Genomic DNA, 25,891 nt, shown 5'->3' on the forward strand with positions numbered 1-25,891 from the left:
AATTTTTGTAACATTCAAAACCAAGTGGGCCCAGTGGACTTACGGTGATTATTTATTTATTATTCCTTTTCATTTTTTTCTTTTTCTAGCCAATAATGTACACTTTTTGAAGAAAGGAGAATTTAAACGGTAAATTGCTACTATCGTTCGTTTTATTAACTAGAACATCAATGATTTTCACTTACGTTTTATGTCTTTTTTTTCTCGTTAAAACGAATATAGTCTTTTTCTTTATGAAATAACAAAAGCTAACGTACATCGTTTAGAAATGTATTCTTATGTCCCAGAGAATTTTAACAAACTCGCGATGGTTCACTCACTTTAGGAAACGAACGAAGGTCAAATGTACTTATGACTGGTGAGTAGAAAATGTGCTCTAGAGCCTTCCACTCCATTGTGCGTAGAGGTTTCTCACAGGAACTGAGTTGTAACAACAGGCGTTGTAAGTCAAAACAATGTGTGGATTCCTTATGAAATTGGGTCTTTTCCTGTGCAGTGCAGGACGAAGATATTGTTCCAGGAACCTGCGGTAGTACACTATATGTATGGTCCTGTTCACACGGACTGCATGCCGTAGCATAACACCACGCAACTCGTACGCCACTATTACCTTCACATTCCCCTCGGATAATACATACTTTCATGCTGACGCAGCTTTTTCCGGGGAGATTATAAATATCACCATTCATTGGATTGGCGATTAAGTTCTGACTCATAACAGTGCGCCCATATTTCGCCAAGTGCGATAATCCTGTCCCGGTAAACGCGACCTTCCCGTCTGTAATGTGCCAAGTGATCACAGGCGAGAGCGTATTTGTTCAACATTTGAATGCCATTTCTCGAAACCTAGGACATTGTGCATCACATTCAATACTGTAGTGGAATGTTCCTAGCTGGTTAACCACTTCCCTGCCAGTGCACTCCCTGCCCACATGCAGCAAAGGTGGAATCAATGCAATGTCTCTGTTTCCGAAACATATCTACCTTCACCTTGTTCCTGTTGCACATTATCTCGTCTTGCACAAAACGCTGCAACCCAAAATATTGCAGTCCGATATCACAATACGTCATTACCGCTAGCTTTACGTAGTCCACGGTGACATTCCCTGGCTTCTTCCACTCACCACCTCAATCTTTATCCATGTACATTGTTTTAACTTGGAAAACATCTCCTTTAGGGCAGTGTGGTTAGACAACCTACATTGAACACACTCCACTACTATCAAACGGAACCTACATAATGCCGCGTTGTAGTATTCCACACACCACTAACATGTGTTTCAAAATGCAGAACGAACAAAACTCCTTGCGCTTGGATAAAACAGTGTTACCACGTATTTCTTTCCAGCCCTCGTATTTATTTCTCGCTTCACCATGATAATTTGGTGAATACTACCATCTACTATGTACAATTTCAACCGAAGCTTATGTTTGACAACTATTTCTGCACTCAGAAAAGGTCAGGGTCAGTGGAACCGCTTAGGATTTAACGCTATAAATTAGTAAACCTACCACATGACTTACATGAATAAAATAACAGCTAAGTAATTTAAAACAACAATGCAAACAGGAAAAATCAGAATATCAATACCTGGGCACGCACAGTATCATCATAATTATTGACAAAATAATATGCATGTGTCCAATGGACCTACCTTCTGGTCGTAGTGTTAAGAATTAATGATTCAATCGCTACAACTTTTAGAGGTTACATTCAGGTTAAGACAATTCTTATTGACAAAATTGACAGTTCGACTCTTGATTACATGGATAATATTCTTAGAAGTGTTCAGCATATTAAACATTTTTTTGTATGGACAAATAACTTATATAAATCTAGTAAAATCAGAACATGTTTCAGTGATCTGTTGAAAATTATAAAAATGTTGATAATCAGACCGTGGTTTCAAAATATGAATTAGTCATATAATATGTCTATTTTCCTATCTTTTCATTGTCTAAAATTTGACTATTAACGATTAGCCAATCAGTATTATGAAAGGAACTGTTGATTCAAGTTTTTCATCTTTAGAATATATTTAAATGACGTTTCGAGGCTGTATTAGATTTCTAGAATATATTCCTGAGTGTTATAATCAAAGTTACGTTTCTTTTGAATTTAGTGTCCATTTTTTTGAAATGTTATATAAAATTCGAGGATTTGTATTAAAAATTAACGTAGAAAAGATGGGTCTCTTCTCGGTATATTCAGATGAAACTTCATTTGTCCTCTGTAGTTTAGTGTTAACTATAGCACAGCTAAACCTTAAAATCATACTCGGATAGGTGTTCGTCCTTCAGGAGAATTAAACGTTCAACTAGCTAGATGAATCTTCATCCTTCAGCAGAGTTAAACGTTCAACGAACCAGATGAACTTTAATCCTTCAGGGGAGTTAAGCGTTCAACTAACCAGATAAACTTCTATCCTGTTAGAAAGTTAAATGTTCAAACAAAAAGTGGATTAGCTGACATTCATCCATCTTGTGAATGTATCTCAGCTGCATACAGGTTTTGGATGAAGGTTACTGATTTAATTTTTACAGTGTTCTATCTTGGTTCTTATTCCATTTGATATTGCCCCCTTCTTTCTTATCATTCATAACACTTTCTAACTTGATTTTTGTACGACTCTCTTTTCACCCTACATTAGGAAAGATTTCAGAGGTTTTTAATCCAGTTTGCATAATGTCAGCGTTTCTAACCAAAACTTCAGACGAGATATTTTATAATTATTTTTTTTTTGATTCTTTATTCAAAGCCCCGCGGATACCCCAATCCTCATTTCGCCATACCTATTCTCGCTTGTTTTCTATGTTCCCAGTTTGCGCTTCACTAATAATTCTCCCTAACAGTGGCGTACGTAAGATTTCATCGATTAATGTTCAAGTACGTTCCGAGAAGTTTCCCTAATGGGGTCTCGTAACCGCTTGTAGGACCAGAAATAATCACTGTTTGCAATTACCATTGGACTTATCTCTAACCCTAGGTTCTTAAAATTTTTCTCAAATCTTCTGTCTAATATTCTCCCAAGATTTCGCAACGAAAGCCATGTCATACGCAAAATGTATACATCTAATATTTCTATCGTCTATCGGAATCCCATCTTCATTATGCAGACTCTTCTTTAGTATCTCTTCTAGATATAAGTCTATATTAGCTGTTGGATTGATCTAAACTGCTTAAGCTAGTTGTAAAGGTGGAGTGCTTTAAGGACTTTGATTATTATAGCAAGCTGTTCACATATTCAAATTCGTTAAGGTTAAAGACAAGAAATTTAGTATTCGTACTTTTCATTTAAAATAATTGTACACTTGTTTCTGTGTTCTTTTTTATGCTTGTCCTAAGGGAACAAATAGGGCGGCGTACTGTTCATTAAGCACTCCATACAAGCTATTCGAATTCATACAAGTATGAGACTTCAGGTATATATATATATAGCTTTAAGACGCAGAAGGAAGAACGTAAAATATTATTCTCAGTAATAGTGTTCGCTAGCATTAAATAAAGATGGTGAGAGGCTGTCGGACTCTCCTGAAAATACAATTTCTCTCTGTCACCTTCCTCCATTCTAAACCTTACTTGATAACCTAAACCTTACAGGTACCTAGAAGATAAACTTGATGATCTTGAGGGTCGATCGCGACCACGGAACTTAGTACTTTTTGGCATTCCGGAAAAAGATGGTGAAAATTGGGAGGAAACTGAGAAAAAAGTCAGGGACACAATAAATGATCGATTAAAAATCTCATTAAGTGATGATGACTTACAACGTGTGCACCGTACCGGAAGGAAGAGAAATGCCAATGCGCGTCCAATTATCTGCAAATTCTTCTCGGACAAAAAGAAAGAGACTGTCCTAAGAAACAGGAAAAACTTCGAGGCACAAATATATATATTGAACAAGACTTCTCTTACAGAGTTTGCGAGGAGCGCAAGAAACTAAATCAGCACATGATTAGGGCAAGAAGGAACGGTAGCTTTGCCTATCTCCAATATCGCTATCTCTACATCGATGGCAAGCGTTATAATCTGTACGACCTTGAACGAAACACACGAGAGGCAGCGATTCCCAGAGAAAGAAGAGAAACACCACCAGAACCCTCAATCAACGCGGCGTAGGCAGACCTAAATAATGGACAAAAAGAGGAAAAGAAATGTTCAACCTCCATCTCGAATGCAACGGCAGAGAGCGAAAACGCATTCCCACCCCCTCCAGCTCTAAGGTTATCCACCCGTCAAGCGAGTACACAAGAACTCTATGAAAAGAAGGACTATTCCCCTCTCAAAACTCCTCCCCCTTCCCGTACGGAAACAATTAAATAACTGTGACAAGGCTCCGGTAGAAGACCAAGAAAGTGTAAGTAAACAAACCTCATTTATTATAAGTGTCTCTTCAGTGCATCTTAAACACAAGTGCATAAGTGTCTATTATCAAAACTCTCGTGCCTGCGCACAAAACTCAACAACATATATAATAACATACTAAGTAATAATTATCATATTATAGCACTAAGCGAGACGTGGCTTACAAATACCCACACTGATTCGGAAATTGTAGACGAAAGATATTTAATATTTAGATCTGACCGTAATTTAATTTTGTCTGGCAAAAAATCTGGCGGCGGTATACTTCTAGCTGTAGAAAAGAACTTCCGTACATACGAAATTCCTTCCCCAGAATTAAATGTGGACTCTGTCATAACTAAGATTGTTATTAATAATTACATATCATTAACCCTGTGCTTAGTATATTTTCCCCCTGCCACTAAAACCTCAGGTTATTTATCATTTATCGATTTCCTATGTGCTACTGTAAACCTAAACGACAACCTTCTCTTAATAGGTGACTGGAACTTACCGGAAATACAAGGCTCGAGTTTTGAATTTGACACCGCTACTGGTACCTACAATGACCTCTATAATATTATGTGCTATCTCAACTTGAATAGTATTAATAACATCATCAACTTCTACGGCAAAACAATAGACTTAGTGCTTATCAATATCTCTAATGCCACTGTTTCTCATGAACAACCCCCCTTAGTTGCAGAAGACCCTCACCATCCTTCCCTCTAATTAGAATTTAGACAGGCACAACAGCGCAAATCTTCAACTTCTGAAATAAAACCGCGTTATAATTTTTCCAAAGTAAATTTTTTTGACTTGTATAATGAACTTTCGCGTGGTGACTGGAAACGGGTAAATGATTGTGCTAATGTTGACCTAGCGGTAGAAGAATTCTATAACATTTTATACTAAATCTTTGATAAATATGTTCCATCAAAAATATATTCTCTAACTATCCCATATGGTTCACTAGAAATATAATTAAACTAGTGAAAAGTAAGAAATACCACCATAAAAAATGTAAACCTGGAGGAGTTTTTTCAGAATATCATCACGAAAAATTTTGTAGTATTAGCGCTTGCCTTAACAGAGAAATCAACGAAGCTTATAAAAACTATATACAAGACTGTGAACAAAATATACTAGAAAATCCAAAAGTTTTCTGGTCGTATGTAAAAAACAAAACTAGAAAGTCAGATCATAATACTCTTCGATTTGAAAACAATATTTTAAAAGATAACTTAGAAATTGCAAATGCTTTTAAACAGCACTTTTAAAAGATCGTCAGCAACTCATCACCTATTTACGACATACAAAACACTTCAAATCTTGAAACTTCTGAAATAATTGACAACCTAAATTTTCACCCCATACATCTGACCGAAGTAGAAAATGCAATTAAAAATTTCAAACCTAGAAGCTCCCCTGGCCCGGATGATGTACCTCCATATGTAATAAAAGGATGCGCTCAAATCCTAAAATATCCACTGCTAACTATATTTAATAAATCGCTATCGTCATCCCTGTTCCCATCTAAGTGGAAAATTTCGAATATTTTACCAATACCAAAAAGCAACTGCGACAACCATGACGTTCAAAATTATCGGCCCATTGCCTTAATATCTGCCCCAGCTAAGATATTTGAATCTATCATTTATCAAAGAATTTTTAACCATATTCGTCCATTAATATCCTCATATCAGCAGGGTTTTCTGCCGAAGAGATCTACAACAACTAATCTCGCTGAATTCATACACTTCATTGCGGACCAAATTGACAATAGAAATCAAGTTGATGCAATATATACGGATTCCAGTAAAGCTTTTGATACACTGGATCATGATATATTATTGAACAAGCTTATTTCATTCAATTTCGCTCTCGAAGCTAGACAATTCCTAATGTCATGCCTCTTTCATCGCAGACAACATATAATTTATAAAAATATACCAACTTCAAGTTTCCTTGTAACGTCAAGGGTCCCTCGGGGCTCAAACTTTGGTCCATTATTATTCTTAATCTTTATAAATGATCTCCCAAATGTGCTACCAAATTGTACTAAATTATTATTTGCTGATGATGTAAAACTCTATCGAAGAATTTCCCAGCCCTCCGATGCTCTCGCACTGCAAGAAGATCTAAGCGCACTACATACTTGGTGTATATCGAACAAATTTAATCTTAACATTGAAAAATGTAACGTTATTACATTCACTAAGAAAACTAATAATCTCAAATTTAATTACAGTATAAACAACACTCCTGTACAAAGAGTGGACACTATAACTGATTTAGGGATCACTATTAGCTCCAACTTTTCCTTCAACAAGCATATCAATCGCATTGTTAGTGAAGCCTACAGAAACCTCGGCTTCGTAATCAGACTTGGGTTTGACTTTTCAAAGACTAATGTTCTTAAAACCCTGTTCAATAGTTACGTTAGATCCAAACTTGAATACTCTTCAATCATATGGCATCCCAACAGTCAGAAAAACAAAACACGTCTTGAAGCGATTCAATCTCGTTTTGTTAGGTACTTAACTTATAAGGAAACCGGATTATATCCTAAATTCGAAAAATATACCGACCTCCTTCATAAGCACGATATCTCATCTCTCGAAGACAGATGTATCGCCCAACTTTTGATTTTTTTAATGAAATTATTGCAAAATAATAAATACTCTGAATATTTACTACCCCAGTTAGAGTTACATATTTCATGTAAACGCACGCGTCCTAGAAATATTATTTTTCAATTACCTACTGCTAGAACAAATACGCTATACATGTCACCTATTAAGAGAATGTGTTATATTTTTAACTCCTATGCTGAAAGTAATCCTGAACTTGACATAATTACTATAAATGACCGTTCTTTAAGAACTATTGTGAAATCCTATTGAAGATTCATTAATTAAAATGGCCATATCTATAAATGTATATTTGTAATTATGTAAGTGTATTCATGCATGCCCTAACTATATACAAACTGACTAGATCACTATCATTAGGTAATATACCTTTTGTGATCTATATGTAACCATAAATAAATAAATAAATTTATCAATTATCTAGGAATGAATAAGCCAAATGCTTAATCGTTAAGTGTTACCCACCATGCGATGGTTAAGAAAAGAAAAAAAAAACAGTTAATATGAAAGAACTCCAGTGAGTCACTAATTAGCGACATACCTTTTATCTCTGAGTTTTCTATTTAAATCAGAGGAAAATAATTCCAACACAACGCTTGCCTAAGACTCTCCTTTAGTGTCATGTTCTTAATTCGAGTTTATTTGAGTTCTCGGCTGAAGCATGTAGTTCATATGACATTAAGTTGGCAACGTTGAGTCAGTGACAGTCGTGGTCATGTTGTGTTCCGTATTTGAGTATGACTTAGGTGGGAAGAATGTACTCTATACCAGTTATCTGTGTTTCAACAAAACAGTAAGTACTTTTAAGTCATTTAAGTAGATTATCATACACAGCGGAAAATAAAAATACACTAGAAAATATAATACAGCAGGATCTAAAACAACTGCATGATTGGTTGAATTGCAATAAACTTTCACTAAATGTAGAAAAAAAACCTATATATAAGTTTCCACAAGAAAACAGATATACATGTAGAGCATAATATAAATATTTATTTGCAAGGTCAACAAATAAGAAGAGTCACTGAAACTAAATACCTAGGAATAATAATTAATCAGCATCTTGAATGGGGACCACACATAAAATTTTTGTGTAAAAAAAATCTTACCAATAACACTAGTTAACAAATTTAAACTTTTTGTTTGTTACATGAGAAAAATCACCTGATCTTAAAGGAAGTTTTTGCGCTGAATTCGAATATGCACTCGGTTTCTCTCCATCACGTACAGTTTTCCCGTAACAAAGGGATTTTCGGGAAATTCCCTCAAAAATTTCCCTTTTTCAGATATTTTATTCCCCTAGCTCCTGTCCCATTACATATAGTAACATATAAATTATAACTAAGTATACCTTGATTTATATTTAATAAACCCTAAAAGTTTCGTAAAAATCGCTTTGTTCTTTCTAGAGAAATAAATATATTTGTATGTATACTGTGTGCACTGTTTATTGCACCTGATAGTAATGTTTTCAGATCTCCTGAGTTGGAGTAAAAACGATTTACTTTATTACTACAAACACAGACATAAAAATGAATATTTACAATAGTCAACAACACACTTGTATTGCTCTCTGTAAATTAGAAACGTGTATAAAAATAGAATGTACTTCCAACGTATATTTTTTTTAAAAGTACAGTATATGTATATCCCCTAATAGCATTCAATATCCTCAGGATGTCCAATGGGATGTCCCGATGGGATATTTGCGATGTCCATGCGACATCCCACGATATCAGCAGGACGTCCTGTAGCTGTTGATCAGACGGCCGAATGTCCGCTTCATGGATATCCCATGGACGTTCCGCGAGACGTCCGTGTGATGTCTGCGAGACGTGATTTGTACATCGCGATGGGACGTCCGGTGGATGTCACATGGATATATCAAATCGCCTAGCTGGACGGAGAAGGGAAGGAGCACCCTTTGCCCTTCCTTATATTACTAAACGAAGGTATAAATGTCCTTTATGATGCTTGAATACCCTGCTCCCGAGAGACGGAATTTCCATTGTCAAGAGTCCTAGTTGAATGTCCATCCAACTATGACTCCTAATATGAAGTCCGGCACTCGGAAGCAGGACATTTCCCGCACCATAATGGAAATTTAATTAAATCTTCATTTAGTAATAAAAGAAAAGACAAAGGGTGCAAACAATGTAATTTCTGTAATACTTATGTAATTCATTTCGACGTAGCATTCTAGTGGACGTACAAAGAAAAAAGTTTCTAAGAAAACTGACTTAACCATACCAGCTTCGTGGAAATGTGGTGTTATTATATAATATACCAAAAGATAAAAAAAATAATTGCGGGTTCAAAATATATGTCGTGATAAACCACGAAAGCAGCTCTGCAACCATATGCCCAATGCATTTCCATGACTGAGCGAAAATAGTGAACGGTTTTTTTAAATTTTAGTTTAGTGTCGACAGGATTTTAGTTTGCGAACTATCAGTCACCGGTACCGAATCATATCAGCTGCGCAACAAAGTTACAGATGATTAATGAAGAGAAACGGAACAATCAACTATCAGAAGATTTTATATATATATTGTACAGTATGTAATACTTATTAATTGAAAAATTGATTGAAATTTTGTTTTCAATTTCATAATTTACATTGAGGCTAAAAACCAAGTACAGTAGATTTTCTTTCTTTATTTCAATAAATGCTAAAACTTAGCTAAATTACTGAGTACAATCATTGCTTCCACATAGTATTATTTACATATGCAAATAATGATACAAACACAAAATATGACATACATCACAAAAGGTTTTTTAGTATAAAAATAAATGCAACATGAATCCAAGAGACTGGTTCTCAACCTTTTCAATTCAACACCTCGAATATTATTTTGTTGAAAAAAATGCAAAATTCTGAGTGAATTTCAAAACTTACAAAAAAGCAGTTACATACACTACCACTACGCACTGAATCTCATAAAAAGTCTAGTAATTCAAGTTTAATCCATGTAAATCCTACACTTCCATTAAAAATAAAAAAGAGGATATGTAACCTTATAAAAGGTTATACCAATGTCTTTGCCTTGAGCTACGAATGTTAAAAAAAATTTTTAAAAAATGATTCAACATAATCTGTTTGTGACTAAGTTATAAGAAGGAGAAGACGACCGACTTTAATTTAGAATAAATAACTTGGGTATTATTATCACTCAAACACATTTCTTGAAAAACTGTTGTCTGTTGTTCCTACAATAAAAAAAAATCACCGTTAACTGCAGATTTCACAGATCGTTAAATCTGAATGACAGAACATCAAAACAATGCGTTTTTAGTTTTTTTTTACATATTTTCTTGCATAACTTATCATTGTTAGTGTTGTTCTTCTGCCTGAGAGCCCGCTCTTTGGCATGACGAAGCCACTTCTTTATTACATCTGATATCTCTGCATCTGTTGATGCCTTGCAATGCTTGTGATACCGCACAGTGCCTGCAACAATAAAAACAAACTATTAAGTAAATGATTATGTACAATATAAAACATGTTCAGAAAAAAAGGTCACAAACTTTCAGGGTAGATCAAAAGAAAAGTTCTTTTAGTAAAGAAACGCGTCGTTTCGGAGATAGAAGCTGCCGAAAACGTGGGAAACTGAACTTCAGAAACTATATAACGTTATGGTACTAATTAGTGTTGTGTAAAGCGTACACTTGAAGTCATACTTACATTAGTTAGAAAATGCGTGTTTCAAATCTGTGCAATGCGTTCGGACGGGATTACTCCGAAAGGCGATACAGAATTTTTTAAAGGAGTTCCTTACGCACGCACTAAAGTTTTGGAATATATATATTTCCAAATCGAGCAGATATGACTGAGTGCCAAAGCTTAAACCGCACTCTGTACGTTGAAATCTTTGAGTTTTACGTCCCACGTTTATGCCGGTTAGGCTAAAGGAGACGGTGATAATGTGTAATGAATGAAATGATGGAATAAAGAATGTGGGAGGAAACGGAAGAACCACGGGAAAGCCCACGCACACGGTGTTTGTCCACCACAAAGTTCACTTGGCGGGGGCTGGGATCGAACCCGGGACCCCAAGCACCAGAGGCGAACGCTCTACCACTGAGCCACCGCGGCCCCACTCTGTACGTTGAATAGTTTCTGAAATTCCATTTCCCACATTGTCGGCAGCTCATATCTCCGAAACGAAGCGCAAAAGACATGTTTAGTACGGCTTTTTCCTTCTTTTGATGCAATCTTTCTGCCCTGAAACTTTGTGACCCTTTTTCCTGAACATCTTTGTACTTAGTATAACAGTATGGATTGGCTTGGATTTTTAAACCAACCCTCGTATTTCCCCAACGTCAATACTTAGAAATATAATGCAATCAGCTAACAGCTGGAGGAGAACAATCCTTAAGAATTTGTCACCCAAAAGGTACCTCACTTTTCTAGACAGTCTTGCTTCCTCCCGTCAGCCCATATTTGGAGGAAAAATTTAGCTACTCTCGTTGTAAACGCCCACGCACAAGCCCTCATGACGATGACAGATCTTTACGTGACAATGTGAAAATTATCAATAATCATCAGTTCCATAACTTATTGGAACAATCAGTGTTTTAATGTGATTTCTATTAACCTATGGACCATTCATTATATATTATTAACAATATAATAAAGCAAAAACTTAATGTTTTCTACGAACTATATTTTAGTTTAGTCAGTGTATTCCTGCGCTGTGAACGGGCAACTATGTGACGCAGGAAAAGAAGCGGGTGTGTCTCGCTAGACGCCATGTGAAGTAAATGTACCAAGTTTCTGTCTTCACTAAAAGTATCGACATATGTAAAGTTTCAGTGTCTAACTTCCAAAATAATATAAAATGATTTGAGGAACACTACACTCGAATTTAAGTAAACAAATCAGTACCTTTTCACATACTAGTGAATAATGAAAACCATATAATCATACAACTATGATTCACAAGCCGCAATGTCAAGGAGAGCACCAACTGTTAGTTAGCAACGTAGACATATTCATCAATTATAGTTAAGTTTTCAAATGAGGAAACTTATAGAAGACGACGCAAAACTCATTCTTATGTAATAGTGTACTAGTGAATTTTATTTCGTACATACGCCGAAATCGTCCTGCGCGCTTACGTGTCGTTCCGAAATCGTACGAAAGGGCCACTTTGTTTTTGAATGAAATATTAATCATAATTTGAAAATATCAGTGTTGTTTTATATTATATATGGTCCATGTAATCAAGATGAAGTGAATATTAATACAAAGTTACCTACAATTCTTGTTATTATTCCTAGAAGTGAAGAAAGTGTTAACTAGATGTGTTTAATAAGTTATGATTTTATTTCAGCTGTCGAAATGTGTACAAGTTAAAGCGTATTCGACGTAAAGTGTTTATCAGAAGGTAAGGTATCTATCAATAGAGAAGTTCAAACGTTTACTTTCGTCTCCCACTACTCATCTGGTGTTAATCACGCATGGCTATCCTACCTTGCACTCTTTTACAGGTATTGACCAGTGTATTTTGGAGCTGACGCTTCAGCGATGGTGGGTATACGGCTCATGCCTCTGATACGTATAACGCCCGAATCTTAGGACCGTGGAGGAGTGAAGATACTTGTTTATTGCCAGTCTCTTACGTCATTTTACTAATTTGTGCATTTGAATGATGTTGTAAAGGAGATTTTTGAGAGATCCAAGGTTCGAATCCTATTATTATTGTTAGTCGGTCTTCTCGAACTGGAACAAACGAGTATCGAACCCCATTCCTCTTATATCTGGCGCTTCGAACACGGACATCCGGAACTCGAACCCAGGACCGGCACTCCCCTTATATCTGACGCACCGAACAAAGACAGATATTTTAGTGGGGAGAAAGCGAATATTTGAACTTCACTATTTTGTATTCAATGCCAAGTTAATAATTTACATGTTGTGTTTTGTAGTATAATATTTTACAATGTCAACTTCTAACGAAATGGAAACACTGCTTGAAGCAGTACAAAAGTTGTCCGCAGATTTAGCTAACAATAACCAAGTGATAAAAGATAATCATAATGAGTTAGTCAAACAAGGTAATAGTGTAAAAGCAGAAATTATAGAGTTACGGGAAAAACATGAATTTTAAACTCAGGAACTTACGAATGGTATACAGAGAGTAGAAGCTGAGTGCAATGCCTTTAAAGTAGAAATTAAAGTTGAAATTAAAAATTTGAAACATGAAGTTAGGGATTTTAAGGCAGAAGTAAATGATCGTTTCAATGAAATGAAAATTCAAACGAACAATCAGCTGATCGAGACACGGAATGAGTTGTCATTAGTTATCCAGCAGGTTGAAGCCCAAAGTTATAGTTCACTAACTCAAATGAAGCATGATTTTCAACAGATTTCTAACACGTATGAGTGTAAAATCGTAGACCTTGAGGAGAAAATACGTAGCAATCGAAATTCATTGGTAGACATTGAAAGTAAAATTCAAGCTCACCAAGCACAGGTAGTCCAGTGCATGCAAAAGGTAACTGTAAATGAAAGTAGTGTAAACAATTGCGGCATGGAAGTTGATCGGATTAATCAATCGTTACTTTTTCTCAAAAATACAGTAGATCGTTGTAACAACATTGTAGTAGAATTAACAAATGATAGGGAAAAAGAATCAAAACAGTATGTGCAGATCCAGAGTACTATTTTGGAGGTTAAAAATGAAATTGGTAACCTCAAACAAGAACTGCAAATGTTACAAGCTCAACTAACCTTGACGCAAAAACAAATTTTGAACTTGCACGTGGAATCTAGACCTAGTAGCATTGCTAATACTCGTAGTGTAACTAATTCACTATACAGTAGTGTAGCTAATACCTCATCAACTCGAAGTTCCACTAGTCGTAGTAGCAGTAGCGGCACTAACACAAGTTATGAATCTAATAGTAAACCAAAATCTAAAAGCAAAAACCGTAGTCGCATTCATCACAGAAAACCAGTTCAGATTACGAATGCTAGGCCCATTAAGCGTAGTGATATTGAATCGTTTGAAAAGTTCTTAGGACACGAAAGCGAAATCACAGCTTCAAACTTTTTGGAATTGTTTGAGAAAAATGTTAAATTAATGCAAATTCCTGAAGAGCAGTATTTAGATATTTTAGATTTTTTGATGCAAGGATCTTCCAAATCTTGGTTCCTTACTCGTAAACCTGACTTTAAATCATATAGTGATTTTGTTTGTGCTTTCAAGCAACAGTTCGAATCTCCGCAAGTTGTAGCTGGTAAAATGTCAGTATTGCAATCCAAAAGGTATGACCCTAAAGTCGACGGTACAGTTTACCAATTTGTAGCAGATCGCTACCATAAAATTCGAGAATTGAATGAAAACGTTAGTGAAGCTTTTATTTTGAATACAATTAAATTGTTGTTGCCTAATTATTTTCAGAAACAATTGGTTTTGTTACCATCCTTGGATTTGAAAATTATGTTAAATGTTGTTCAAAATCTTGAAACATTGTGAAAAAACAGTGACAACTTTAGAACAAACAGTGGATTTCTTAAGAAACAGATTCGTGTAAATCAGGTTAATGTCCAAGAAAATGAAAGTAATGAACATAATTTTAGAGAATTACAACACCAAAGCAAAAACAAAGGTAAAAAGCAACCCCAAAGCAAAGGTAAAAATCAACATTTTAAGAATAAGAATAAACCAAGAAACGTCCATCTCCAGCGTAATCCTGAAAACGATAATCAGTATGATAGCCAAGAAGCTATACATTACACTGATACTAGGCGCGCTGATAATGGTGGGCACACGCCTCAACCATTTCCAAATTTTCATCCTGGTAACCAACCACCTTTTATTTCAAATTTTAATCAATCTCGTACCTTCCCTCCTCCTACATCATCAGGTAATCAGAGTAGACAAACACCGTTAAACTAGAAACGCTCTGCCGAGAGAGTGCTTCTGGTAGAGCTTATGAAGACTTTAGTAATAGTCATGATTTTAGTAACGAAGATGCACTCACCCCAATTTTTCCTGTGGAATACGTAACGTTGAGTAAAAATATTAATAATGTTGTTAATTGGGACTTAGATATTTCTGAAGATGAAATAGAAATTGATGAAAATGTAAGTAAGGGTAATAACACTCGCACTGCAGAAATTTTTTGTAAAGTATTAGATACTCAGTTGAAAGCATTGTGCGATACAGGGGCATCAGCATCCCTTATCAGTTTTGAGGCATGGAAACGTATTTCTTCCGTAATTTCACATCCGCAGTTAAAACCTGCACCACATATTCTCTTGGTAGATTATTCTGGTAAAAGAAAAAAGCAGGTTAAGGGTGAAGTAAATATTTGTGTGGAAATAGAACACTTGATGTTCGACATAAGAGTTCTGGTAGTAGATGAATTAAACACAGAATGCTTGTTAGGTCGTAATTTCCTCACAATCGCCCATGCGATGATAGATTTTTCGAAAAACGTAGTTTTTCTGACGGAAAAGAAATTGTTGTTTTTCCTATGCTTATTGAAAAATCTCATAGCAAAGAAAATAGTTGTTGTCAACCTAAGAAGATTTTGACTTATGCTGATCGAATAAATAAACCTGTTGATACTGAGTTTGGTATTTCTGTAGAAAATAATAACTTGTCAGATGAAAGTTCAGAGTTCGAACCCAATCATGACTATACATCTTCAGCATGTCCTGTAATTAATAATTTGGTTTCACAAAAAGGTAAATTAGAACAAGAGTGGATCCGTGTTTTACATGAACGAGATCAGGCGTATTCACAGTTGAGAAAAGAGTCGAAAGATTTTCGGATAAAAGATCTTAACATAAATCAAGCAGTAGAAGAAAAATTTTTACTCGAATACTATGGTTTACAAATGTCAGAAATCGATAATGAGATTCAAAATGCTCATGGTAATAGCCAAAGTAAACAGGAAAGTTGTGGGGATAAGGTATCAAATGATAATGTTATTTTTGAAAATGTGTGTCCTGTAGCAACAATAAACGAAATTAGGGAAAAGGTACATGAATGTGATCATTTAAGTAATGAGGAAAAACAGCAATTATTTGATTTGTTGGTAAAACATCGTGATGTATTCACAGATTATCCAGGTAGATGCAATTTATATGAATATTCCATAGACGTTGACACTACTAACCCCATAGTAAAAAGACAATATACTTTACCCTACCATTTTAAAGAAAGCATTGACAAGCAAATCGATGAATGGTTAAAAGTAGGTGTCATTGAACCAGCAGTGTCGATACATAGCCACCCAATTTTCTGTGTACCTAAGAAAAACACCACTAAACCTAGAGTCGTAGTTGATCTGACTGAGCTCAATAAGCATGTTAAATTAAAACAATTGAAAGTAAACCGAATTGATGATTTATTGTTGAAATTTCAAGGTGCTAAATTTGTAAGTTCAATTGACCTTGTGTCATCGTATTCACAAATTCCTGTGTCTGAGGAATCTCGTGATTTTATTGCCTTCTCTTGGAACGGTCATATGTACAGATTTACTGTTATCCCACTTGGATACATCAATGGTTCTCTCGCTCTCATAGATGCATTACAGAAGGTGTTAGGTTATGCATTGTATAATAAACTTGTTTCATATATTGACGATTTAAGTATTCCAACCTTTTCTTTTGAAGAACAATTAAATTTATTAGATCAGTTATTTACTAAGCTGAGTGAAGCTAACATGACTGTTAACCTTTCAAAATCTTCATTTTGTAAAACTAGTTTTAATTTTTTGGGTTTTGTCGTAACACCTGAAGGTATTTGTAAAGATCCTTCTTACGTAGAAGTTATTCGCCAACTACCTCGTCCAACCAATATAAAACAATTGCAACGAGTTTTAGGCCTTTTCGAATGGTGTTCTAAATTTGTACACAAGTCTGCTGAACTAGCTGTTCCTTTATTTGAACTTATCCAGAAAGGGAAAAAATGGATTTGGACTCCAGAATGTGAACATGGTTTTCAGTCCCTTAAAGACAGTTTGGTTCAAGATGTACTACTCACTCACCCAAAACTTGATTCCGATTTTTCATTGATCACCGACAGTTCACAGGTGGCCGTGGCTGGCATACTTTTTCAAGAAATTGATGGTAAACGTAACATCATTGGATTCTGTAGTAAAACTTTAAACAAAGCGCAGCGTGCGTATACTACAACTGAACAAGAGGCGTTAGCAATAGTGATTTCTATTCGTAAATGGGGACATTTACTCTATGGTAAACATGTTAAAGTGTATACTGACCAAACTCTTTAGTGTACTTACATAAGATTAGAAATTGGAATTCTCGTTTAGCTCGTTGGAGTCTCGAATTACAAAGTTTTGATTTGGAAATCATTCATATTCGTGGAATTGACAATAAAGCCAGTGACGCCTTGTCACGTATAGTTTTAGCTCCTAAAACTGAAACTCATACGGTGAATAACCTCGAAGTGTTACAGTCATTTTTCGGAAATATGACCATACAGGAACTAGTCGAAAAACAACATGAACATGCAGAATATGATTCAATTATAAAATTTCTTCAAAATCCTAATGACCCATACTCTAAGGTGAAAAACAGAAATCTTGAAAAATTTTATAAACTTGAAAATGGTGTACTTTTGAACAGAAATTTCCATTTCCCAAATTCTTGGAGAATTTGTATTCCACCTTCATTAGTTCGTTTTGTCGCAGAACATATGCATTGTCAACGAGGTCACTTTGGAATTGAAAAAAACATTTGGTTTTGTAAATGAAATTTGTTACTGGAAATCCATGAGAAAAGATATCAGTAATTTTATCAATGATTGTATTGTATGTAAAGAAACGAAACATCACCACCGGCTAGACCAATGGAAAGTATTACTGTCAATGGTCCTCATGTGCTTATTTCAATTGATATTTTAGGACCATACGTTTCTTCTCTCTCAGGTTATAAATATGCATTGTCAATTTTAGATGTTTTCACTAGATATTACACTTAGTATCCGATGCGAAATGCTACCACCAAATGTGTTTTACGTTGTTTAGAATCATTGTATTTCTTGCATTTAGGCATTCCTAGTGCTATTCTGGTTGATAATGGTAGCTGTTTCATTTCTCGAAAATTCAAAGAAAAAATGTCAGAATATGAAATCAAAATACATTACGTAACACCATATCACGCTTCTTCCAACCCAGTTGAACGAATCCATCGTGAGACTAATCGACTATTTAAATTGTTCTGTAGTGAAAATCACACTGCTTGGGAAAAAATCATCCCTCAAATTGTAATTTTGTTAAATTATTCAATTTCAAGTAGTTTAGGTGTAAGCCCTGCCAGCTTGCATTTGAATGTAAAACCGTCTGAATCAGTATTTAAGCATTTTGGTATTGTGGTTACTGAAAAGGACGCAGATGAATATGTTTTGTGGGATAACAAATTAGTTATGGCAGATCTGAAAAGAACTGAAATAATTCGTAAAAGAAATGTTAAGCATAACCTGAAACAAGAAAGTAAATATAAGGTAAAGGAAAATGATTTAGTTTTCTTGAAGCAAACGAATTTGAGTTCAGCCATAGACAAAAGAATCTCAAAATTTCTTTATCTGTACAAAGGTCCCCTGTTGTGTTCTAAAAAGGTCTCAGAAAAGGTTCTTGAGATAACGGATCCACTCACTGGTAAATGTTTAGGATTACATTCAGTTGACAGATTAAAAGTTTGGAAACCTACTAAAGAAACAAAGAGCATTTGGCTTAATTTAGCTACTAAACACTGTGGAACCAAAAGTGATGATATCCTAAAAGAACAGAGTAAAAGTTCTGAGTTGAATAGTTGTATTGAAGAAGTGACTTATGATTCCGTCAATGCTGTAATGGTAAATCTTTCAAGCCAATGTGATTCCAAAATTAACTTGAATAGGATTGGCAAAATCCTTGATGAAATTTTAGAATTAGATTCATATTTAAAATATCTCACTGAATCATCATGGTGTAACGTACATAATTTAGAGTTTGCATTGATAAATGTTATTAACCCTCTCGTTTTGTTTAATTAGCATTCTGGTAAGATCACAGTGATCAACTTAGGATGACTGACTCCTACTGATGTGGTGGGCTACCGCAGCCTTGTTTTCCAACTAAACACGCCTACGTGGTGAACCACTGAGTCACAAACGGGAGAATATAAAAAAAAATCACAGAATCAATGTTCAAATGCAAATGTGAGATTAGTAAAATGAATACTTACATGATAATTGTTAGCATGCATTTACTTTGTATCAATCTTTTCGTTGAATACGAAAACATTTCAAGGAGTATTTGAAGACATTGAAGCAAAGGTCCCTCCACTATTATGGGTTATTCATATTATGTAATGCCCGGAGTAGGCAATTTTCTTATTAGTCCCCTCTGTATTATTTTTGAATTTTAACCAAACGTTCTATCTTTTCACTTTGCTTCGGGGATGGAAAGATATTAATTAATAATTGGGGTAGGGTCTTGTTAACTTAATGCAGGCAGTATATTTTTATATACTTTGAGCGTGACGAGCTCACATGTGCCCAGTCTTTCATTTCATAGTAAATGAAATATTTTTAGTGTTATATTTACACATGTGTTTTTAATATGTAATCTTAACAAAATGTGAACCAATCGTGTGCACTATATCATATGTTTTAGTTGTGTTGAATTATTTCGAATATTCTTGATAAATGTCTTGTGTTAGCATGTCAATGAAAGTACATTTTTGAATTTTATGAATAATGTTGATGTTTTCATTGTAATAAATTTTCTACACTTATAGTAGGAAGGAATATCTCATTTTCGTGAAAAATAAAATCATGATAAGTTGAATTATTTAGTGATATATGCTATTCTTGAGTGATATTGTGTGTTTTATTTTAGAAATTAAGAAGTATTATTGCAAAATATTAAGTTAATTTTACCATTTTAAGTTTATTGGTATACATTTAGTTTGTACTATTTATATTTTACTGTGCATTCTTAAATATGGCATTGAATACAATACCTTACCAAATGTACTGTTTTATTAAATATATTATTGTATTGAATATATTAATACGTTTGTGTAATTTGGTTTGAATTTTGAAAGACATTATAATGTACAATGCTGAATAGTATTTTGAATTACAAATAACTATTGATTTATATTCAAATATTGAAATTATTTTGTGTTTATATTTCAAGGAATAATTGAAATAAATGGAAAATATAAACAAATAATAAAAATGAAAGGACTCAAGAGACATTTACGAAATGGCCCTCGCATTATCGTAAATGGCCCTCGCGTTCGTTATTCTTCGAATTTCGCGATCATGTGCGTTCGAGTGAAGCCTACAAACTGTTATTCTTCAATGTGAACGAACTACAAATGATATTAACCCTCTATGGACTAATGGAGTTGTGTGATTGCTGTTGTGTTGCAATGTGGTTAGGAAGATTTGGATTCCAGGGTTCTTGCCCACTTCTGTGATACCTTCAGTGGACATTCCGTTCGACGCCATCTATAACAGTATGGATTGGCTTGGATTTTTAAACCAACCCTCGTATTTCCCCAACGTCAATTCTTAGAAATATAATGCAATCAGCTAACAGTTGGAGAAGAACAATGCTTAAGAATTTGTCACCCAAAAGGTACCTCACTTTTCTAGACAGTCTTGCTTCCTCCCGTCAGCCCATATTTGGAGGAAAAATTTAGCTACTCTCGTTGTAAACGCCCACGCACAAGCCCTCATGACGATGACAGATCTTTACGTGACAATGTGAAAATTATCAATAATCATCAGTTCCATAACTTATTGGAACAATCAGTGTTTTAATGTGATTTCTATTAACCTATGGACCATTCATTATATATTATTAACAATATAATAAAGCAAAAACTTAATGTTTCCTACGAACTACATTTTAGTTTAGTCAGTGTATTCCTGCGCTGTAAACTGGCAACTATGTGACGCAGGAAAAGAAGCGGGTGTGTCTCGCTAGACGCCATGTGAAGTAAATGTACCAAGTTTCTGTCTTCACTAAAAGTATCGACATATGTAAAGTTTCAGTGTCTAACTTCCAAAATAATATAAAATGATTTGAGGAACACTACACTCGAATTTAAGTAAACAAATCAGTACCTTTTCACATACTAGTGAATAATGAAAACCATATAATCATACAACTATGATTCACAAGCCGCAATGTCAAGGAGAGCACCAACTGTTAGTTAGCAACGTAGACATATTCATCAATTATAGTTAAGTTTTCAAATGAAGAAACTTATAGAAGACGACGCAAAACTCATTCTTATGTAATAGTGTACTAGTGAATTTTATTTCGTACATTAGCCGAAATCGTCCTGCGCGCTTACGTGTCGTTCCGAAATCGTACGAAAGGGCCACTTTGTTTTTGAATGAAATATTAATCATAATTTGAAAATATCAGTGTTGTTTTATATTATATATGGTCCATGTAATCAAGATGAAGTGAATATTAATACAAAGTTACCTACAATTCTTGTTATTATTCCTAGAAGTGAAGAAAGTGTTAACTAGATGTGTTTAATAAGTTATGATTTTATTTCAGCTGTCGAAATGTGTACAAGTTAAAGCGTATGCGACGTAAAGTGTTTATCAGAAGGTAAGGTATCTATCAATAGAGAAGTTCAAACGTTTACTTTCGTCTCCCACTACTCATCTGGTGTTAATCACGCATGGCTATCCTACCTTGCACTCTTTTACAGGTATTGACCAGTGTATTTTGGAGCTGACGCTTCAGCGATGGTGGGTATACGGCTCATGCCTCTGATACGTATAACGCCCGAATCTTAGGACCGTGGAGGAGTGAAGATACTTGTTTATTGCCAGTCTCTTACGTCATTTTACTAATTTATGCATTTGAATGATGTTGTAAAGGTGATTTTTGAGAGATCCAAGGTTCGAATCCTATTATTATTGTTAGTCGGTCTTCTCGAACTGGAATAAACGAGTATCGAACCCCATTCCTCTATATCTGGCGCTTCGAACACGGACATCCGGAACTCGAACCCAGGACCGGCACTCCCCTTATATCTGACGCACCGAACAAAGACAGATGTTTTAGTGGGGAGAAAGCGAATATTTGAACTTCACTATTTTGTATTCAATGCCAAGTTAATAATTTACATGTTGTTTTTTGTAGTATAATATTTTACAATGGCAACTTCTAACGAAATGGAAACACTGCTTGAAGCAGTACAAAAGTTGTCCGCAGATTTAGCTAACACTAACCAAGTGATAAAAGATAATCATAATGAGTTAGTCAAACAAGGTAATAGTGTAAAAGCAGAAATTATAGAGTTACGGAAAAAACATGAATTTTCAACTCAGGACCTTTCGAATGGTATACAGAGAGTAGAAGCTGAGTGCAATGCCTTTAAAGTAGAAATTAAAGTTGAAATTGAAAATTTGAAACATGAAGTTAGGGATTTTAAGGCAGAAGTAAATGATCGTTTCAATGAAATGAAAATTCAAACGAACAATCAGCTGATCGAGACACGGAATGAGTTGTCATTAGTTATCCAGCAGGTTGAAGCCCAAAGTTGTAGTTCACTAACTCAAATGAAGCATGATTTTCAACAGATTTCTAACACGTATGAGTGTAAAATCGTAGACCTTGAGGAGAAAATACGTAGCAATCGAAATTCATTGGTAGACATTGAAAGTAAAATTCAAGCTCACCAAGCACAGGTAGTCCAGTGCATGCAAAAGGTAACTGCAAATGAAAGTAGTGTAAACAATTGCGGCATGGAAGTAGATCGGATTAATCAATCGTTACTTTTTCTCAAAAATACAGTAGATCGTTGTAACAACATTGTAGTAGAATTAACAAATGATAGGGAAAACGAATCAAAACAGTATGTGCAGATCCAGAGTACTATTTTGGAGGTTAAAAATGAAATTGGTAACCTCTAACAAGAACTGCAAATGTTACAAGCTCAACTAACCGTGACGCAAAAACAAATTTTGAACTTGCATGTGGAATCTAGACCTAGTAGCATTGCTAATACTCGTAGTGTAACTAATTCACTATACAGTAGTGTAGCTAATACCTCATCAACTCGAAGTTCCACTAGTCGTAGTAGCAGTAGCGGCACTAACACAAGTTATGAATCTAATAGTAAACCAAAATCTAAAAGCAAAAACCGTAGTCGCATTCATCACAGAAAACCAGTTCAGATTACGAATGCTAGGCCCATTAAGCGTAGTGATATTGAATCGTTTGAAAAGTTCTTAGGGCACGAAAGCGAAATCACAGCTTCAAACTTTTTGGAATTGTTTGAGAAAAATGTTAAATTAATGCAAATTCCTGAAGAGCAGTATTTAGATATTTTAGATTTTTTGATGCAAGGATCTTCCAAATCTTGGTTCCTTACTCGTAAACCTGACTTTAAATCATATAGTGATTTTGTTTGTGCTTTCAAGCAACAGTTCGAATCTCCGCAAGTTGTAGCTGGTAAAATGTCAGTATTGCAATCCAAAAGGTATGACCCTAAAGTCGACGGTACAGTTTACCAATTTGTAGCAGATCGCTACCATAAAATTCGAGAATTGAATGAAAACGTTAGTGAAGCTTTTATTTTGAATACAATTAAATTGTTATTGCCTAATTATTTTCAGAAACAATTGGTTTTGTTACCATCCTTGGATTTGCAAACTATGTTAAATGTTGTTCAAAATCTTGAAACATTGTGAAAAAACAGTGACAACTTTAGAACAAACAGTGGATTTCTTAAGAAACAGATTCGTGTAAATCAGGTTAATGTCCAAGAAAATGAAAGTAATGAACATAATTTTAGAGAATTACAACACCAAAGCAAAAACAAAGGTGAAAAGCAACCCCAAAGCAAAGGTAAAAATCAACATTTTAAGAATAAGAATAAACCAAGAAACGTCCATCTCCAGCGTAATCCTGAAAACGATAATCAGTATGATAGCCAAGAAGCTATACATTACACTGATACTAGGCGCGCTGATAATGGTGGGCACACGCCTCAACCATTTCCAAATTTTCATCCTGGTAACCAACCACCTTTTATTTCAAATTTTAATCAATCTCGTACCTTCCCTCCTCCTACATCATCAGGTAATCAGAGTAGACAAACATCGTTAAACTAGAAACGCTCTGCCGAGAGAGTGCTTCTGGTAGAGCTTATGAAGACTTTAGTAATAGTCATGATTTTAGTAACGAAGATGCACTCACCCCAATTTTTCCTGTGGAATACGTAACGTTGAGTAAAAATATTAATAATGTTGTTAATTGGGACTTAGATATTTCTGAAGATGAAATAGAAATTGATGAAAATGTAAGTAAGGGTAATAACACTCGCACTGCAGAAATTTTTTGTAAAGTATTAGATACTCAGTTGAAAGCATTGTGCGATACAGGGGCATCAGCATCCCTTATCAGTTTTGAGGCATGGAAACGTATTTCTTCCGTAATTTCACATCCGCAGTTAAAACCTGCACCACATATTCTCTTGGTAGATTATTCTGGTAAAAGAAAAAGGCAGGTTAAGGGTGAAGTAAATATTTGTGTGGAAATAGAACACTTGATGTTCGACATAAGAGTTCTGGTAGTAGATGAATTAAACACAGAATGCTTGTTAGGTCGTAATTTCCTCACAATCGCCCATGCGATGATAGATTTTTCGAAAAACGTAGTTTTTCTGACGGAAAAGAAATTGTTGTTGTTCCTATGCTTTTTGAAAAATCTCATAGCAAAGAAAATAGTTGTTGTCAACCTAAGATGATTTTGACTTATGCTGATCGAATAAATAAACCTGTTGATACTGAGTTTGGTATTTCTGTAGAAAATAATAACTTGTCAGATGAAAGTTCAGAGTTCGAACCCAATCATGACTATACATCTTCAGCATGTCCTGTAATTAATAATTTGGTTTCACAAAAAGGTAAATTAGAACAAGAGTGGATCCGTGTTTTACATGAACGAGATCAGGCGTATTCACAGTTGAGAAAAGAGTCGAAAGATTTTCGGATAAAAGATCTTAACATAAATCAAGCAGTAGAAGAAAAATTTTTACTCGAATACTATGGTTTACAAATGTCAGAAATCGATAATGAGATTCAAAATGCTCATGGTAATAGCCAAAGTAAACAGGAAAGTTGTGGGGATAAGGTATCAAATGATAATGTTATTTTTGAAAATGTGTGTCCTGTAGCAACAATAAACGAAATTAGGGAAAAGGTACATGAATGTGATCATTTAAGTAATGAGGAAAAACAGCAATTATTTGATTTGTTGGTAAAACATCGTGATGTATTCACAGATTATCCAGGTAGATGCAATTTATATGAATATTCCATAGACGTTGACACTACTAACCCCATAGTAAAAAGACAATATACTTTACCCTACCATTTTAAAGAAAGCATTGACAAGCAAATCGATGAATGGTTAAAAGTAGGTGTCATTGAACCAGCAGTGTCGATACATAGCCACCCAATTTTCTGTGTACCTAAGAAAAACACCACTAAACCTAGAGTCGTAGTTGATCTGACTGAGCTCAATAAGCATGTTAAATTAAAACAATTGAAAGTAAACCGAATTGATGATTTATTGTTGAAATTTCAAGGTGCTAAATTTGTAAGTTCAATTGACCTTGTGTCATCGTATTCACAAATTCCTGTGTCTGAGGAATCTCGTGATTTTATTGCCTTCTCTTGGAACGGTCATATGTACAGATTTACTGTTATCCCATTTGGATACATCAATGGTTCTCTCGCTCTCATAGATGCATTACAGAAGGTGTTAGGTTATGCATTGTATAATAAACTTGTTTCATATATTGACGATTTAAGTATTCCAACCTTTTCTTTTGAAGAACAATTAAATTTATTAGATCAGTTATTTACTAAGCTGA

The 25,891-nt window shown here is 34.8% G+C and overlaps 1 protein-coding gene across 2 annotated transcripts in view; it reads right to left on the reverse strand.

Annotated features, from left to right (window-relative positions):
- Positions 1–7,982: 7,982 nt before the first annotated feature.
- Positions 7,983–25,891, reverse strand: part of LOC145681216 (uncharacterized) — a 38,985-nt gene continuing 21,076 nt past the window's right edge. For both annotated transcript variants that reach the window (XM_081752753.1, XM_081752752.1), the window contains one exon: positions 7,983–10,453. In XM_081752753.1, coding sequence (XP_081608879.1) covers positions 10,248–10,453 — 206 coding nt within the window. In that variant the 3' untranslated portion in view covers positions 7,983–10,247. The remainder of the gene's footprint in view (positions 10,454–25,891) is intronic.

This window comes from Thermobia domestica, chromosome 3 (assembly GCF_964235325.1).
Source record: "Thermobia domestica chromosome 3, izTheDome1.hap1.1, whole genome shotgun sequence".
Taxonomy (NCBI): domain Eukaryota; kingdom Metazoa; phylum Arthropoda; class Insecta; order Zygentoma; family Lepismatidae; genus Thermobia; species Thermobia domestica.